This window comes from Pan paniscus, chromosome 1 (assembly GCF_029289425.2).
Source record: "Pan paniscus chromosome 1, NHGRI_mPanPan1-v2.0_pri, whole genome shotgun sequence".
In the NCBI taxonomy this organism is placed as follows: Eukaryota; Metazoa; Chordata; class Mammalia; order Primates; family Hominidae; genus Pan; species Pan paniscus.
Genome location: NC_073249.2, coordinates 190020071 through 190039302, shown reverse-complemented (window position 1 = coordinate 190039302; position 19232 = coordinate 190020071). Strand labels below are relative to the sequence as shown.

The window sequence follows — 19232 nt, the reverse complement described above, 5'->3', positions numbered from 1 at the left end:
AACCTACAAATTTACCTGCCCCAAAGCCAAAGGCATGGAAGGCCCAGATGCCTGCAGCTCTCACTGGCCTCTCCCAGCCCCTCCCGGTCCTCAGCCTGCCCTTCTTTCAGCCATTGCTACTCTCCAGCTACTCCAGCTCTGCAGGACTCTCTTACCTCTGCAATCCCTGCCTCCAAACCTTTTGTGCTCTCTGCTCTCCCACTTCCTCAGCTATTCTTCCACCTCAGTGCTTCCTGTGGCCCAGGCTGTGCCCCACTCAATATTCTTGCCCTTAAAAATCTTCCTGGTGTTCAGCTCTTCTGCCTCCCCCAATGTTTCTTATTTTCTAGAAAATTTCTGATAAGCAGATTCTCCCACCTCCAACCTCTTTTACTCCCTCTGTTCCTTTCTCACTCTGCTACGCTGTCTCCCCAGATTCTCCTGTTGTAGAAAGCTTCTAGATGGCTCCTACAGATCCCCATTTCTGGTATTCACACCTTTGTGTAATCCCCTCTTCTTGAATGTGAGCTGAAACTAGTGACTTGCTTTTAACTCTCCACAAAAATGATGGGATGTCATGTCCAAAATTAGGTTATAAGAGACTGTGACTGGTACTCTCTCTGGCTCGTCTCACTCTGATGGAAGCTGGCTGTCATGTTGTGAGTTGCCCTATGGAGAGGTTCCCAGGGCAAGAAACAGAGGGCAGCCTCTGGCCAGCTATCAGTGAAAAACTGAAGCCCTTAGTTCAGTCACCTGAGGGGAGCTGAGTCCTGCCAACAAGCACGCAGTGAGTTTGGAGAACATGCCTTGAAATGACTGTAGCATTAGCCAACACCTTGACTGCAGCCCCATGAGGGACCCTGAGCCATAGGACTCAGCGAAACTGCCTAGATTCCTGACCCACAAGCTGTGAGATAGCAAATATTGTTTTAAAACATGAAGTTTCGGGTAATTTGGTATGCAGCAATAGATAACTTATACACCCTCTCAACCACATAGTCACATAAGCGACTTCTGCTCCCAGTATGGTTGCTTTTTCAGATAATCATCAATTCCAACTATTCCTCTAATCAAAGTATCCTAGTCCAGTCATCTCTGCTTTGCCAGATACACGTGTTCCTGATACTCTACTATCCTGGTTATTGGAACCTAAATACTTTTCTCCCTCCAGTGATTGCAGCTCTTCAGTTCCTTTCCATCCTTGTCTCTTCTGCTTTCCCAGTTCTCCCTCTACTACTAGAGGTGAGAACCAAAGGTAGATGAAGCAATCAGACCTCCTAATGCATCTGCCCATCTAATCTATCCTTCCAATTACCCATCAACCCATCCATCCATCCATCCATCCATCCATCCATCCATCCATCCACCCACCCATCCATCCACCCATCGTCCATCCATCCATCCATCCAACCACTCACCCACCCATCCACTATTGTATCTGATCATGCTATCATCCACACACCTTGTACACACTAGTTAATTCAACTAATCTGACTATCCACCTATCTATTACTTATCTATCCATCCATTTATCCATCTATCCAACCATCTATCCATCCATCCATCCATCCATCCATCTGTTCTCTTACCCACCTATCCATCCCCCAATCATCCATCCCTTTCTCCTCCTCACCCATCTTACCCACCCCCTCTCCTATGTCACCCACCCTCTCAGTCATCCATCCAATAAATCTCAAGTCCTGAGAAAAGTAACTTGACAATGAATCACTCAGGAAGCCCCACCTACTCCTTCTGTCTCAGAATGGGATAAGAACTTCTTCTCTTTCTCTAAACTCCTCCTTGTATCCTCCCCACACCCCGACACTTTATTCCTCCTATATACAGGCCTGCCTGACACCAAACCATATGCTCTTTCCAGTAACACAACACCATAGATGGAGACAGAAATTTCAGTTGGGGGCTGAAGGGAGTGTTGAGGCAGATGGGCTCTGAGGAAAGACACAAGAAAGGCACCAGTGTGTAAAGGAACTGAATGAGGAAGATGGGAAAGGACACCAGAGAGCTTGGGCCAGTGAAGATGCAAGGTGAAAACAAGGCATGAAGCTGGCTGTGACGTTAATTTTAAGAGGTTCCTGGTTCTGGAGCCTCCTGGCTCCAGCACCAACTAAATTATTACCTCCATCACCTTCAGGTAGATGTGTCTGAAATCTGCTTTCTTAGAATGGTCCCCACTGTCCTTGTCTTCTGTCTTGGGGCCCCCATTCTCAACCCCATCTCCTCATGGTCTCTGCTTCCCCTTAAGTGCTATCCTTCTGTCCTTGAGCAGTTGAGTGATTCTGGGGCACAACCCTGTAAAGGTTCCTTGTGGCTTGTCTAAGCAGGGATAGATAAATCCAGAGCCCTTCATGGACTCTCAGGTCCCTCTCTCCCATCTCTGGGAGAGTTCCCATCACAGGCTTGAGTTCCCATCACTGGCCAGAGCTATCATCACCACCCTAGGGAATGAAGTCTCACATACCTACAGCTCCTGTGTCATCCTGCCTGTCCCGGCCCTGGTGGGAACCTTAATAAAGATTGTTTCAGGGCTAGTCACCCAAATCAACTAGTGGAATCATCTGGAACAACCAATACACGGCGGTGTGCCAGGACAGAGATGCTTTTTTTATCAGCAAAATTGGCAAGAAAGTAAATTTCAGGCTCACGACTTTCAATTCCAGCCTCCTCAAAGAAGCAAATTGATTTTCCCTGACTGAAGATACTTAATCTTGAGAATTTAACATTTCTGTACAAGAGAATGTATGTAAGTCTATATATATATAGCAATTCCAAAGGGAGCTGAATTTCAGAGAATGTGTGCAGAGATGCAGTAGCAATGGGATTGCATACAAGACCTTTTTTGTTTTCCATACTGGAAAGAAGACCTTTTCCCATATTAATTGGCTTTCTTATCTCTGAGTGTGGAATCTTTGGCCTTACTGGATCCATGGATTTGAGCAGTTAATCATTTTTCTTGGGTCATTTCTGTGGGGACAGGAGGCCTCTTTGGAGTCCACGGCCTCTGCCCACTGCTACAGGCTCCCTGGTAAGGACAGTCTAGCTCCTAGTTCACCCCACCCCCATCCCGGCAGCACATGCCTGAGGCTTGCTTGTGGGGGGCTGCAAGCTGGGGGTGGAGGTAGTGAGAGGGGTGAGCTCCACTGCACTCTGGTGTCACACCAGCTTGGACTCAAATGCCAGCTCCTTTTGTGACCACAAGCAAGTGACATCACCTCTCTGAGCTTCACTTTCCATATCTGTAAAATGGGTGTTGTAAGAGTACGTGCTACTTAGTGTTATTGTGAACATTCAACAAGACAAGGTGTGTGAAGTGTTTAACACAGAGTGTGCCCCTAAGGCTCCCATAGGTGGCCAGAGTCACTCTTTCCCTTTAAGGCTCCTTAATTCTCTGTAAGGCCCAGTTTTCTCATCTAGAAACTGGGGAGAAAAATCTCTATAGTGCTGAGTTGCTATGGCACTTAAAGGGGTAAAAACTCAAATGCTGACAGGGCCCAGGCAGGGTATTGAAGTAACTAAAGAAGGCTGGGTGGGAGTCTGTAAACTGTAGATAAACATTGCCTCTCAGCTGCTGAGAATTGCTGCAATTGATGTTTTAAAAAAATATACATATATAAATAAGCGATGTGTGGCCCCTCCAAATCACATCTATGGGCTGCACAGGCCTGTGTATCACCAGTTTGCAACAATAAACAATAAAAAGTTAGCGTTCACTGCATGCCTACTTTGTGCCAGGTAATGCTGTGAGGTGAATACATGAATTATCACATTTAATCATCTCAATGGCTCCATAAGGTGGGTGCCCATTAGCTGGTCATCTCCAGTGTGCTCCAGTTAAGTAATCTGCCCCAGGAGGGAATTTCGGGGCAAGAGGAAAGGGTCCAGCCTGCCTCTTTGGTTTCTGTTCAGCCAACTGGAGGGCTGTGCGGAAGAGAAAGCCTTTGACCTAAGTCCTCCTGTATGCCTGGCTCTGGGCTAACCACTGTACATACAGGAGCTCACCGAACCCTCTTGCTAATTGCTGCATGGTGAAAATAAGTATCTGTGTTGTACAGGGGAGCAAATGGAAGCCCAGATAAGTGAAGTGACTTGCCTAAGGTCACCAGCAGAGACATCACCCCAGACTCAAATCCTGGTCTGTCTGACTTTAAAACTGATGTAACTTGATGACGACAGGCGGCACCACATTGAATTCTGCCTGGGCATTACATTTTGGTCCCCCTACCTGCTTCTGCTTGAAGGCAGGGCTAAGACTGTATGTGAAAGAGGCCAGCAGACGGGTCAGGAGAAGCTGGAAGCTGAGTTTGGGGAGCATCTTCCTAGGCCCTCCAGCTCAGGGAAGGGTCTGTCATGCAGCTGGGAGGCAGGGTGTGGGCCAGGTGACCTCTCTGACAGCATGCCCAGGTCAGATGCTAGGAACCGAGGCTGTGCAAGGGGGATGGCCTGACAATGACCAGGGGCCCAGGGAACCTGGCATTCTCGGGCCCCCAGCTCCCACTCCTTTCCTAAGCCGCTATCCCTCTCATCTGTTATGTGCTCTCCCACCCCCAGCACTGAAAAAGGTCTAAGTGCTTGGAGAAGCTGTCTTCCGATGTCCTCTCTCTTCAAAGCTGTGCAGCCCTCCCTGCAAAGAACACGCTTTCCCAACGTTCTCCTTTACATTTTGCCTACATATTTTTACAGCCAAACAGTGCTTTCAAAGGCCTCTTTTTTCATCTCCTAATTAATTTTTATCTTCCAAGACGGAGGGAGGACAACACAGGAGACGCTGTTTGTGATGTCTGCTGCTCCCTGACAACTCTTCAAATGAAATTTCCTCTGGAATGATGGGGCTGCAGGGTGGGGGCGAGGGATCGAGAGCCCCCCGAGAGCCCAGCATCCCGCTTCCTGCTGTTGTCGTCTTTGGACAGAAACAGGTTCCCTCCCTTGTGAGTTCTACTCTCAGTCAGGGCGTTTTTTTAAGACTGTGTGCTTCCTAATCAGGAACATGCTAACCACAGAAATCAAATTCATCTGTCCTGCACTCTGGACCTTCAATACAGGCTGCCCACTCAGTTCCTAGTCCTCGATATTATCTCCTGCACTTGTGCCACTTGGCTGCTGCCATCTTTAAATCCCATCCTTTCACTCAACAACAGCATCCACTCAACACGTATTATTAGAGCAACTACGACGTGCCAGGGCTGTGCAGGGCTGGGTATGTGGTCAACTGACTGTGGCTTCACTTTTCCCCAACTGCCTCCTGAGGACTGTGGCTGGGTCCTTAGAGAAGCCATATGAACACAGTGACCAAGAGCATAGGCACTAGAGCCAGGTTGCTTGGGTTCAAATCCCAGCTCTGCATTTCACTAGCTGTGGGATGTTAGGCAAGTCAGTTAGCCTCTCTGGGCCTTCCTTTCGTCATGTTTCAAATGGAGATGATAATAATAATCTACCTTCCAGGGCTGTGATTGAGGATGTTATAAACAAATACAGGTAAAGTGCTTGGAATGGTGCCTGGCACAAAGTAAGTGTTCATTAAGTGTTACTGTTATTGTTGACTTTGCCAATGTCTCCTAGACATCTGATGGCTCCTCCTGGAGCTGCCTCCTGTTCAACAGTAGTGCAGCCTTGCCATATACTCTCATGGGCAGGGGAAGACCACCTCTCTAGGAGAAGACCCTAGAGTGGATGTGGGAGAGGGCACTGTGCATGAAGACAGCATGTCTGACCTTGTACCCCGCTCCACCACTGATGTGCTGTGTGATAATGGGCTGGGCCTGTTTCTCTGGGTTAATCTCAGGTCTCCTTCCAGCTCTAACCTGCAAACATTCTGTGCTAACTAGAAGGCTATCACCTGGCCCGGGGGGAAGGTCTAATTAGGAAGTCCAACTACAGAGGGCAGAGGGGTGGCAAGGCAGGGAATTGGTTCATCCAGGGACCTTCAGCGGGGGTGGGGCGGGGGGTAGTGCTTCTAGCTCATCATCTGAGGTGGGGGGGCAGTTAATGTATCTACATTCAGGCTCTTCTCCAATATGTAACAGTCCCATTGCTGCTGCTGATGACAGGGAGTCTGGGCAAGGAGAACTTCACTTGAATTAAGGCAGGAGACAATGTGGCCAGGCATAAAGAGGAATTAATTGACCATAGGGACAGGAAGAAAGTGGAGTTAGTTATGCAGGGGGTGTGGAGTTGTTGTTTCTGACCCACAGACTCCTGTGAGCATGGGCCCATAAAGCCCCAGCATCCCAGACAGGTGACAGCATTTGTACGTCTCTTCTGCCCTCCTCGCTGTGCCATTTGCACGGAAGGTGGGTGAGGGCAGAGGAGGCTGTGGGAGGTGCTGCTTGATGGTGAGGGCAGCAGCTCGGTGGGGAGCTGGGGCTAGCTTCTTGGAAGCCAATCTGAGCATCTTAGCATGGAGGGAGGCAGGGACATCCAATCAGCGGCAATGAGCCTGCACCAGGCTTATTTATGCCGTTTCACTTTGATCGGGAGCCCTGCTTAGAGATGGGTTCATGCGTTATGCATGAGAGATGCTCTGGCACAAAGGGCTGGGCCACAGCCTGGGGATAGGCAGGAGCAGGCAGGCATGTGTGCACATACACACACATACACATGCAGACACATATGCATGTACAGTCCATTATACACACACCCAGAGACACATTCGTATGCATGCATGGACCATTATACACATACATAGACCCCCCCACACACAGAGAGAGACACATATGCATGCATGGGCCATTATACACACATACATCCAGACACATATACATGCATGGATCATTATACATGCACACACAGATACATATGTGTGCACAGGCCATTATACACACACACACTCAGATTCATGCATGCATAGGCCATTACACAGGCATACACACACAAAGGCTAGTATACACACGCATGCATGCACAGGCCATTACACACACACAGGTCCATCTGCCCTCCACTTATCTAGACATACCCATGAGGATATCCAAGCAGACAGACAAATGTATTTTCTCTGTACACATATACAGGTAGACCCTCGGGTACACACGTGTACACATTCACAGGCACATGTCCATATGCCCAGATCACAGAGATGCATCACACATATGTTCAGCACACATCCACATAGATGCAGACACGTGTCCAAGCACAAATACACACATGTCCCCACACAGGCAGAGTTGTGCACAGGCACATGTGTGCACATACACACACGTGCACATTCCCACATATTATATGCTGCTACATGCACATGTGAAGCCATGCATGTATACACATCCTCACCTACTCACTCATAGGCAGGAACACATACAGAGTCCCATAGTGTTCCCAACATGCCTTTGATAATGCCGTTGTCTTCCCCTCACTCTAAATACACAGTAGTGACCTCTTAGGCAAGTCAACCAACATCCCTCTTGGCAACATCCAAGAGGGAAGCTCCTTTCCTCACTCACTGTCTCTTCACTACAAAGCTGTTTCCAACCTCAAGGAGGGACATGGCGGGTGCTGGGCAGCGGGGAGGGGAGAAAGTGCCGGGGGGCTGCAGTGCCCAGGAGGTAGAAGGCTTTCCCACCCAACCCCTTCCTTCTCTCTTCACTCAGGCCCCACTGGAGGCTCCATCTATCATTTGGAGGCTTAGCCTAGGAGGAGGCAGGGGCTGGGTGATGGGGAATCAGAGCCCAGAGGAAAGGAAAATACCCCAGGCTTCCATTCCAGGTTGATTGAGAGCAGTTGATTAATAGATAAACATATAAATAAGTGGGCCTGCAGCCACAGAGTTCCTAAATCCTAATCATTTCTGGGAAACAATTGGAACAGTGGTTCTCCAAGCACAGAACCTGGACCAGCAGCTGCAGCATCACTTTGGAACTTTTTAGAAATGCACATTCTCGGCCCCATCTAGACCTCCTGAGTCAGAAACTCTGAGGGTGGGGCCTGCAAGCTGTGTTTCTTTTTTTTTATTTTTTGAGATGGAGTCTCACTCTGTCACCCAGGCTGGAGTGCAGTGGCGCGATCTTGGCTCACTGCAACCTCTGCCTCCCAGGTTCAAGCCTTTCTTCTTTCTCAGCCTCCCCAGTAGCTGGGATTACAGGTGTGCGTCACCTGTAATTTGTATTTTTAGTAGAGATGGGGTGTCACCATATTGGCCAGGCTGGTCTCGAACTCCTGACCTCGTGATCAGCTCACCTCGGCCTCCAAAAGTGCTGGGATTACAGGCATGAGCTACCGTGCCTGGCCTGCAAGCTGTGTTTCAACAAGTCCTCCAGATGATCTGAATGCACACCCAGATCTAAGAACCACTGGCTTAAAACAGGGCCCTCGAGGAAGGTAGGCCTGGGTCGCACCTGGTTCCTCCAGCTGGGCATCCCTGGACAAGCCACTTAGCTGCTCTGGGACTCAGTTTCCACACGTGTAAAGTAGAAATAATTCGAGTACCAGCCTCCCAGGATTTGTCATGAAGATTAAATGAGGCCCAGCATTTAGCACAGCTCTTGGCCTACTGTGAGATCTCAGTGGCAGTTGCTACTGCTATTACTACTTCAATTTCTGGGAGAACCTTTGCAGCTTCTGGTTCTCAGGGCCAGCCAGAGTCTCCTAAGCCCTCAGCTACTCCAGTAGAAAGTGGAAAACATTAGGGCACTCAGCCAACACTTCACAGAGCAGGAGGAGCAATGAAATCATGGCCAGATACCCATTAGAGCAGTCACTTGAGCAGGTGACAGGGATTTTATCTGCTGACACCAGCATTCCTAGAGTGTAACATGCTCAGTAATGTCTGTAAACACTTGTTCAAGTTCTAAGCCTCCTCCTTTCCTCTCAAGATTTGGCCCTGCTGCCGTCTCCCCAACCTCAGGCTAGCTTCCTTGAGATGGACGGCATTGAGGTCTGAAGCCAAGGGCGGGAAGCCCCTAGGGCCTGTGTGTCTGGGTGGCTCTTCCCCTCCTTCCCCCTTCTCCAGGCCCCTCTCTCCATCTGTCTCCCTCTGATGACTTAAGGAATCATAACACATTCACATTGCTCATCTCAGGCACAGAAACTTCTAGGATTTGTGTTGAAGCCAACCCAGTTGGCCCACATCACCACAGCTCCCCAAAGTCAACTAGTCCAAACAAGGTGGGGCTGAGGGGGCTTCTGACCCATTGGCCATGCGTGGTTAGGGAAGGACAGAGACCCCCTTTCCTCTTCTGCTCAGTAAAGGGTCCGGAGAGGATCAGCTCATGGTGCTGCAATAGGAGGGAGAGGGCCTCACCTTGAAGAAGGTCATGGTGGCCCCATCCTTGACAGCCCCATACTCAATTTTGGTTTGCTTGGCCAGGTCATCAGCAGAGTCAATGGGTGATTCCATGCGCTCCACGGTCAGAAAGGCAGCCAGGTTGGCCGTGTAGGAAGAGATGATGATGAGCGTGAAGAACCACCAGATGCCACCAATGATGCGTGTGGACAGGGCTTTGGGCATCAGCTCAGACCCTGGACGAAGAGAGGAGATAGGCAGTCCCTTACAACATCCAGACTAGCGCTGCTCAAGTCCCCTGGGTCATGGATTCCTCTGATACTCTAAAGAAAGCTAAGGCCCTTTCCCAAGACCAGTGGTTCTCAAAAGTGTGGTCCCTGGACTGGCAGTAACATCATCACCTGGAACTTGTTAGAAATGCACATTCTTGGGCCCTGCCCAAGCACTCACTGAATCAGTAATTTCTGAGGGTGGGAACCAGCAATATGTTTTGAGTAAGCTCTCCAGATGATTCTGACGCAGGCTAAAATTTAAGAATCGCTCTTCTAGAACAACATATACATTCACATTTCACAGGCTCATCAAAACCTCAGATGCCTAACCATGGACCACTTATGTGTTCCCAGCTTAAGAACACCTGGGAGTCAGGACCCTTGGGTTCTCGAGTGAATCCTGCTCCCAACTCTCAGTGTGATCTTATGCCTGATACTTCCTCTCTCTGGGATTCTGCAAAACATGAAGAATTGTCCTTCCTCTGTCCCAGCCTCACATAAATACTGTGGTGCTGCAACGATATAATTTGAGAATAAATTGCATTGGAAATACAAATGGTATACAAATACAAGATTGCTATGCAGTGCTTTGCAGGAGGGGAAAAAAATCAACACTTTTTGAAGCTCTTTGCCGAAATATATCACTTTTCTTCCCCGACCTTAGGTGGGGAGCACAATAGAGATGACACCTTCTAACTGAAGTAATTAACTAGGTGGCTTTCAAGAGATTTAAATTGCAAGTGACTCCTGAACTTTCCAGAATATTTGGACCTGCAATCTGAAAACCGTCTGCTTTGATATGGATGATTTTTTTTCTCAAAGAAGTCACTCAAGGGAGAGTTTTTCAAATACATAACTATTTTTCTCCCTCCTAATCAAAACCACATGGAGAATACATCAAGGGCCAGTGCTTTGAAAAGCAGCAGGAGGTGGAAGAGGAGAAGCTATTACTGCATTGAGGGGCTTCCAGGTCTTTCCCAACTGTCACTGAACAAAGACGATGGACAAAAAAACAAGGTGAGGCTCCAGGACACTCATTAATAGCAAGGACAGATTGAGGCACTTCCCTTGAAAGCTGCCTGTCACTTCCTAGCTGCTAGAGACCACTGAGGCTCTGTGTCCCCTCTCCAACTGGCCACTCCCAGCCTCCCCAGGTTGCTCCAAACCAGGCTTTGGGCTGCTCTTAGAGGGAGAGCAGCTTATTTGAGTCACTTGATTGGTGAGTTCTGCCAGGCTTGCCAGACCTCTGCCCAAGTCCCTGCCCTGGCCTCTGCCATGGCCAAGAGGTTTCTCGCATGTGGGACAGATTTGCTTTTTTCCTCTCCTCCTTCATTCAAGTGCCCAGCACAGAGCCTGGCATGTAGTGGGTGCCCAGGACACATTGGGATAATGCCATTTGCTCATTCATTTGGCGTTTACTGATGGATATCTACTGAGGACCAGGGTTTGTGAAGGTTATACACAGAAGACTGAGGGACAAGGACATTTTCTCTGTCCCTGGAAGCCCCTTCCCTGCCTGCCCCCTAAGCAGGTCCCTCAGTGAAACTCTAACAGCAGAAACTTGTCTGCACTCCCTAAGATACAAGACTCTGGACATGGGACTCCACCTGCAGAGGGAGTGAGCACATGGCTGGTGGCCAGCAGGACCAGGGGGCGGTGTCCTTTCCTGGCTGGTGGTCCCCTCTCCCTGTGCCTGCCCTCCTGCTCCCTGCTGTCTCTGCCTCTGACTCCTGGCAGTTAGAGCAGGTGCTCTGCTGCAGATAGTTCCAAAGCACATTGGCCCTCCCTCCAGAGGATGTAAGAGAATTGCATCCTTTTGTGTACCTCATCTTTGAAGCACTCGGGCTGAAGTCCCCAACTCAGCCATGATCCTTCCTACTCCCAGGCACCTCACAGCCAAGCAGCCACGGAGTCCCATCCACAGTGTATCCTGAAGCTCTCTTAGTCCATTTCTGCCTTCCACTCCCAGGGCCACCACCAGGTTCAGGTCTCATCACCTCATTCCTGCAGTGGCCTCCCACCCAGACTCCCTGCCTCTGGTCTCCTTCCATCCACAGCCCAACTTGCTCAGCTGGATTGTGTGGTGATGAGGCCATGGGCGGGGTCAGCCGCAGCCGGCAGGGTGCTCTATGTCCACCTCAGCTGGAGCAGGAGGTGGGGGATGCATCCCGCGTGCCCTGGGCTGGGTGGTTTTCTTAGCTTTAGACCCTGAGCCAGCTCCAGCCAGAGTGGAGGTGGAAGGTAGGGGTCTGGGGCAAGGGTACACACCTGGGTTTCTCGATGTCTCCAAACTTCTGCCGGCTCATCAGGGTCTGAGGCTGCCCCTAGAGGTGTGGGCTGGCTCTGCTGATGCCAAAGAGGCTGAAGAACCCTTGGGGAAAGGAGACCCTGGAAGGGGAGGCCCTGGGAGAGGGTGCATACCTTGCTGCATCAGGGATCCCATTCCAAACCAGAAGCTGTTAAGCAGAGTGAAGTTATTTTCCACCACCTCGGAGCCAGGGTTGCAGGGGTGAGCATCATACCACTCATAAGGGCTGAACCTGCCACAGGAGGAGAGGGACAGTCAGCCTGGGAAGCAAGGGGCATCCACGCCCCAGCAGGCAGTGGTTTAGCAAACACAGCTGTGCCAGCCACCTCAGCATCAATATCCTCATGGTTCTGCTGGGAGGCAGGGCAGGGGAATTTCTTCTTGTTCTTTATCGTTAGTGCCCTTTTCTGGTTATAAAGGTAATTCACCAGCATCTTGTAAAATTAAAAGTGCACATGCCCTTCAGTCTCCCAGTCTGCAACTCATTATCCATCCCAGAAAAAGCACTCTTACGGGAGCATCAAGAGAAGCACACAAGGGTGTTTATCAAAGCATTGTTTGCAATTGCAAAAAAAACCTGGAAACCACCAAAATGTCCTTCAATAAAGGAATGATTAAATAAATGATGCCATAACTATACTGTGAAATATTATGCAGCTGTTGAAAGAGAATGAGATACTTGAGATGTGCTGGTGGGGAAAGATCTTCAACACATATTGTTGAAGATCTAAGCAATAAAAATATTAAAAGCAATGTATTAAAAGCAATAGAAAATAAGAACAATATGACCACACTTAAATAAACAGACTCCTAAAGACATAACTATTCAGTGCTTTATGTATACTCATATGCAAGTGCATACTAAAGGGTCTGAAAGGGTCTCTAGATAAAAAATATCAGTGTTTACTTCTGGGGAGGGGCATCAAAATAGCAGAAGGAATTTCAGGAGCCTATTGCTCTATCTGCATTATATACATTTTTAAAAGTGAGAACATGCTTTTGAATTTTGGGTATAATAAAAAACCTTAAAATGGAAAAAAAGCAGAAGACACATTTTATAAAATATTCAGACAGTATAGATGAATACAATCTGAAAGTGAATGTACTCCAGCATCCTATCCCCCGGAGAGAACAATGCGTTATATAATTTTTTAGATTTTTGTCTTTGAATATACAAATATATATATGACAGGGAAAAAATGATTACTTAAAGCCCCCTACTGCCTTCTAAGGAAGAGGAGTCCTGATTACTGAATTGAAGGGAGTTTTTTTCGCTGCGTGAGTTCCAGTTGAGGATATGTATGTTTAAAGAAGCTCGAGAGGTTGGGGGGACCCTGGAAAAAGTCCCAGGCTGGTGGACATTTTCTCTAGATTTGTGGGGGAGGTTTTAGGATGCTGAGAGGACACATCTGGAAGGAGAGAGAAGTCCAGTGGAATTTTGTTTCATTTTTTAAAGTGCAATGCCCTTTAAGTGTGATGTTGTGACCTCTCTTTTCTGTCTCCCTTCTAAAACCTGTAATATATTATACACTGATTACCAGTGGTCATGTGGAAAGAATTTTATTTTCATGAAGCGGGAAGATCCCTCAAATAGGAAATTCTAAAGAAAGGTTTCAAACCAAGACAGGGATCTTCAAAGGAAATGACCACAAACTGGTTAGAGGCTCTAAAATCCACAGGGAAGAGATCTAGAATGGAGAAAGCAGAGATTAGAGGCTATTGTGAGAAGGGTTTTTGGAGAGAGTCTTTGGAGAGCTGGGTGTCCAGAGCCCCCGCTTCCTCTACCACATCGAGGGAGAGGGGCTTCCCAGGGGGCGAGGCAGCTCAGTGCCTGGCTCTGTAACTGAGCGGATGGACTTGGGAAGTGTGAAGGGCAGGGGTCGGGCTGATGGGTGCTCTGTCGGTGGAACCAGGAGAGTCCCTGCTGCACAACATTGGCCTGCAGGCCCAGACACCACCGGGTCCCAGGACGCTGGGTCCACAGTGCTTCCCCTGGACCAGATGGACCCATGCAGAAGACAGATCCAGCCCAGGCCGACTTTGACTCCCATCCTAGAAGGCAATGGGATTCCAACAGGGAGATGCCATGGGGCACAGGCTGCTGGAGGACCAGGGGCTGAGTGGGGAGTGGGCCATGAAGGGAGGCCCTGCCAGAGGGGGCCACTGGAAGAGCACCCAACTCTGAACAACCTGGAAGGTGGGAGGGAGACAACATAAAGCTGATTTCTGGTGAGATCTCCCGAGTCCTGCTCTTTACATGTACCAGGCACACATACACAAATATATAACATATATGATATTTTTAACCCCCAAAAATCCCCTATCATACCACTATACTGTCCGAAAACTTGGTTTTTCATTTAATGTTACCAACCTCTTTTCAGGTCAGTTCTTCCGGATCTACCTCATGCTCTGTGACCACTCCGCAGGTGTTTCTAACCATGCCTTGACTGATGGGCACTTAAGCTGTCCTCTCTTTCCAACTGTGGTGCACTCTGCTGGAAAAGCATCCTTGGACACAACTCTGTCGGCCCTGATGCCCAAGGGTGGCCTTGTCTTCTGGGGCTTGGCTGCAAAGCCTTTCTAGATTTGGGAGAATGCTAAAGTGTGGCTCAATGGTGATGTTTCAACAGGATGAAGTTCCAGGGGTGGAACTGCTTATCATGATAAAAATAACTGCTTCTAGAATGGGTTTCTTGGCTATCAAATGCTGTTACAGTTTGGGGTCCTCATCGCCTCCCGAGAGGTGAAAGCATGCACGGTGCCCATTTTACAGATGTGGAGGCCACGAGGATCCTGCAGTCAGTGGGACAGAGCGTCCAGGCTCTAACCCTCCTCGGCCACAGGAGAGAAGAGGAGTGGGATGGTCGCAGGATGAGGAGGGAAGGTGTCATCTGGAGTTAATGGCAGATCTTGGATTTGTAGCTTGCGGTTGCAAAGGCTTCTCCAGTCTTGAGAGTAAATAGGAGTCAGAAGTTGACCTGGAGACTCTCTGTCTCCACAGAGAAGGCTACATTCCATCCCCAGCTGGAGTGTGGAGGTGGAGACAGGGCATCCACTATGGCCAAAGCTCTTGCTTCCTTGGGATACTCAACCCAGATTTGGCTGCAATGTGGCCCCCAGGAAGTAGATGGGCTGCTCACCCTCAGCCCTGCCTCCTGGGTCAGGCACTTAGGATCATCCCCTGTCACGAGTGCCAACTGTCCTGATCTCTGTGGTGAGAAAGCACCCCCTGCTCCCTTCCTGTTTCCTCCTACCTCACCAGGCATGAAGCAGAATATCTTGGTGGCAGTGAAAGGCCTTGCACAATGCCTGGTCCCCTGGTGTGGGCCAAACAGGCCAGGCCAGGCCAGTGTGCAAGATGGACAGTCCTATGCCAACCTGGAGTTGCCCCAGAGTGGACCTGGGGACCTGTCCACCCTTCCCAGGCCCCATTTCTTGGAACTGTGGGCAGCTGTGTCCAGATCTCCAGCAGCCAGCATGGTCACCAGGAGTGAAGGGGAGATGGCCGCATTCACCCTACAGATATGTTGTGCTTGACCCTGCCAGTGTTATACAAAATTAAACGGCCAGGCGTGATGGCTCATGCCTGTAATCCCAGCACTTCGGGAGGCCGAGACGGGTGGATCACGAGGTCAGGAGATCGAGACCATCCTGGCTAACACAGCGAAACCCCGTCTCTACTAAAAATACAAAAAAATTAGCCAGGTGTGGTGGTGGGCACCTGTAGTCCCAGCTACTTGGGAGGCTGAGGCAGGAGAATGGCGTGAACCTGGGAGGCAGAGCTTGCAGTGAGCTGAGATCATGCCACTGCACTCCAGCTGGGTGACAGAGTGAGACTCCGTCTCAAAAAGTGGCCACACAGAAAAACTGTGAGATGTCACATAAAAATCCAAATCTCTCTCAGAATCATGAGCTCTGCAACACTGGCCCTGCATCTCTGCCTGGTACAACCTGTTGGAGCTGAGCAGCAGCTGCCCCCTTCAGTCAGGTGAGCTCTCCAGGGTGCCTTAGTCCCTACCACTCTCCACTGCCTATCACTATGCCTGCTTCACTCCCTTTGGTCCTGGCAGGTACTTGTGTTTGTCACCCTTGATATAAAGTTGGATTTGAACTTTATATCTGGTCTGGGTTTGAAGCCCAATTTGAACTTTATATCTGGTCTGGGTTTGAAGCCCAACTCTGTCAAAGAAAAGCTTTCTGATTCTGGGCAATGACTTAACCTCTCCAACCCTCAGTTTCTGTTTCTATAAACTGGGGATAATTATACCCACCTCAAGAGAGGTGTGAGTGGTGTTGTGAGGGTGTTGGGCGAGGTGACAAGTGCACTCTGATGCTCTTCCTAGCTCGGCGGCCACAGCTCTTGTCCCTCTCCTCTCTTCTCAGGGGTCTCCTATCATTACAGCAGCTCTAGGAAACCCATCTCTTCTAGAAAGTCTCCCAGCCTAACCTTGGGAAGGAGGCTCCCACCTTCCGAGCCTGGAGGCAGAGTGGGAAGAAGGCTTGCTGGTGAAGGGCCAGGAATGAGAGGGGGATGGGACACACATCAAAAGGGCAGAGCGGATGCCGGAAAAGCCCGAGAAGGTGGGAGCTGAGAGACCCCTGGAGCCGCTAAAATCATGCTGTGAGCTCTGGAGAGTGGCTCCTGGCTTTCAAAGGCTTGTTAGACCATTAGAGACAAGAGGCATAAATGAAGGCCTCTCTGTGGCAGGCTCGGCTGCTGCTGCGCCGACCAGGCAGGGCGGCCACCGCAGCTTCAGGCCTCTGGCAGCACAGGGCCTGGGGAGCAGGGACATTTCATCACTCACAGCCTTCCCTTTGGTCTCTCACAGCGTGGGAGGAGGGAGCGGAAGGGAGTGAAGTGGGGGGAGGGTGGATTTTAAAGAAGGCTCTGGAGAAAAAAAAGGCTGAAAACGCCAAGTCATTGGATCTCAAATTGCCTCTCCAGAGAAGTCTCTCTTTGCACTTTGTTAGGATTTAGAGAAAAAAAAGGACCAGATCAGGGGCTGGGGCTGGAGCCCAGAGGGAGAAGGCAGAGGGTTCCGCTGGAAAGGGGTGGGGAGCGGGCCCCAGCAGCCACCAACCCGGGGTAGGGGCGGACCACCGGACGGAGATGTGGGTCATAGATAAAAGGCTTGGTGACCCCCATGGTCAAATGCTGTAAGGTCACCTATTGCTTGTATGACCTTGGCAAGTGGTGAGACTTTCTGAGCCTCAGGTGTCTCCTCTTTAAGGGAGGCTGGAAGAACTAAATAAGATAACAGCTGTAAAGTGCAGAGCACAGTGCTTGGCGAGCACTAGGTGTTCGCCAAACACTGGGCGAAACCTGTCCCCTAGTGACCTCCTCCTACCACCCACCAGCAAGGGTGCGCTATGTCTACTTTATGTGAACAACCAAATGTGCAAGCATGTTGCTAGCAGGGAGCCCAGACAGGGATGTGTGTATGTGTGCGGTGTTTCTGCATGTGGGGATGGGTGGGAGTTTACTGGGCACTGTTCCCCCTGCTGTTGTGGCTTGGATAGACACACCCTGTTTTCCAAGTTCTAAGCCATCCACTGGGCCACCCAATGTCCTGAGTCTGCTGCACCAGGTGCCTAGCTCATGTGGTGCCACTTTGGGCAACCACTTGACCTCTTCGAGCCTGCTAATGGGACCTGAGGTGCAACTGCTTCATCTCAGAGTTATAGACACAGACGAGGGTGAGGACCAGGTGATTCAAGCATGGGGGTGGGGAGGGCCAAGGCATGGAATGTTCCTTGAGGGATACAAAGGAATCTGAGCCATAGGGAGTGGAAGAGGAGTGGGTACAGCAGTGGCCTGAGCCTTGGGCTTTCTGTGCCAGGGGCTGAGGAGATGAGGACCTGCCTAACCCCTAGACCTTCAACCTTGGGCCTGACGTCTGGCCAAGGCATTGCCTTACCTGGCGATGACGAAGAGGACACAGCTGACCCCCAGGTAGGCGAGGAGCACATACATCCAGATGTCTGGGGACAGGGGATTGAGGAAGGAGAAGACGCTGGGGTTGGTGCCATTGGGCTTTCGATACAGGATGCTCACACCAAGTGTCATGAAGGGCTTGGAGAAGTCGATGGCCTTCTCTCGAACATGGGTGATGGTCAGGGGGGCCACGGCCAGATCTGCCTTCTGCAACCAGACAGAGAGAGAAAGACAGACTATGAGCAAAGTCTCAGAATAGCGGGAGACAGAACACCATTGCTGGAGGACAGATGAGGGTGAAGTCAGTTGTCCCAGCCCCAGGTCACTAACCGCTCTTCTGTTTCCACATTTACTACCCCTCCTTCAGGGCCAACTCAGGGTGCTGGGGAGACAATGATGAATTCAATTTAACCTCTGCTCTCTAAGAGAGCTCATGGTCTTGAAGAAGAGGGTGGTGGAATAAACATGCAGAGAATGGAACTCTATTAAAGCTGTAACCCATGTGCTCCCTTCTCAAAATGGTGCTTTGTCAAATAAATGCAGTTCAGTAACCTATGAACATTCAAAAATAGCTCGTGCTTTTTATTTGTGTCTTTCAAAACCACAAAGAGGACACAGAATGCACCACAATGCTTATTTAATTCTGCTTTCCTCTCCCATCCACTTCTTGACTGCTTCACCACATTCTGGATTTTCTATATATCCTAAAAGCCCTCCAAATGCAAGTTGGGCAAAGATAATACCCTCCTTTGGAGAAACTAGACAGGCAGGCTGGGCGTTGTGGCTCATGCCTGCAATCCCAGCACTTTGGAGGCTGAGGCAGGAGGATAGTTTGAGCCCAGGGGTTTGAGAATAGCCTACATAACATAGTGAGACTCCATCTCTACAAAAAATTAAAAAGTTAGCTGGGTACAGTGGCACGTGCCTGTAGTCCCAGCTACTTGGGAGGCTGAGGTGGGAGGATCTCTATCTCTTGAGGCTGGGAGGTAGAGGCTGCAGTGAGCCGTGATCGTGCCACTGCACTCCAGCCTAGGCAACAGAGTGAGATCTTGTTTCAAAAAAAAAAAAAAAAAAAAAAAAAAAGAAAAGAAACAAAAGAAGCAAATCCAGGGCCTTTATTAATAGGAGGTGGTGCGGAGTGGAAAAGAAGGGGGTGGGGTAATTCTAGGAATGCTGTGTTAATAAATTTTAGCCCATCACAATTTTAATAAGCGGAAAAATTAAAGTTCAATTTTTTGGTCTGAGATTTTCCTGATTAAAAATCTAGATTCCCTCATTCCCATCCCATCTTTCCAGGACCCCACTGGCATCCTCCCCCATGAGGCCCCAATGAAACCACTTCCTGCTTACTACAGTCCCTCCTTCAGCCCCATGTTCTGCACATTCCACACTGTTTAGGATGTCCTCTTCTTATAGTCTCATTCCCACCACTGTCTGCCTTCCTCTGCACATCTTGCCTCTTCCAGAAACCCTCCCTCGCAGCCTCCATCTCTAAACTTCCATGAAGCC

The 19232-nt window shown here is 49.6% G+C and overlaps 1 protein-coding gene across 1 annotated transcript in view; it reads right to left on the bottom strand.

The window, feature by feature from the left end:
* Positions 1 to 19232, bottom strand: part of GRIK3 (glutamate ionotropic receptor kainate type subunit 3) — a 239098-nt gene that overhangs the window by 12322 nt on the left and 207544 nt on the right. The window contains exons 11-13 of the mRNA XM_008968480.4: positions 17707 to 17930; positions 11899 to 12017; positions 9224 to 9441 (exon numbers count right to left, since the gene is read on the bottom strand). Coding sequence (XP_008966728.2) covers positions 9224 to 9441; positions 11899 to 12017; positions 17707 to 17930 — 561 coding nt within the window. The remainder of the gene's footprint in view (positions 1 to 9223; positions 9442 to 11898; positions 12018 to 17706; positions 17931 to 19232) is intronic.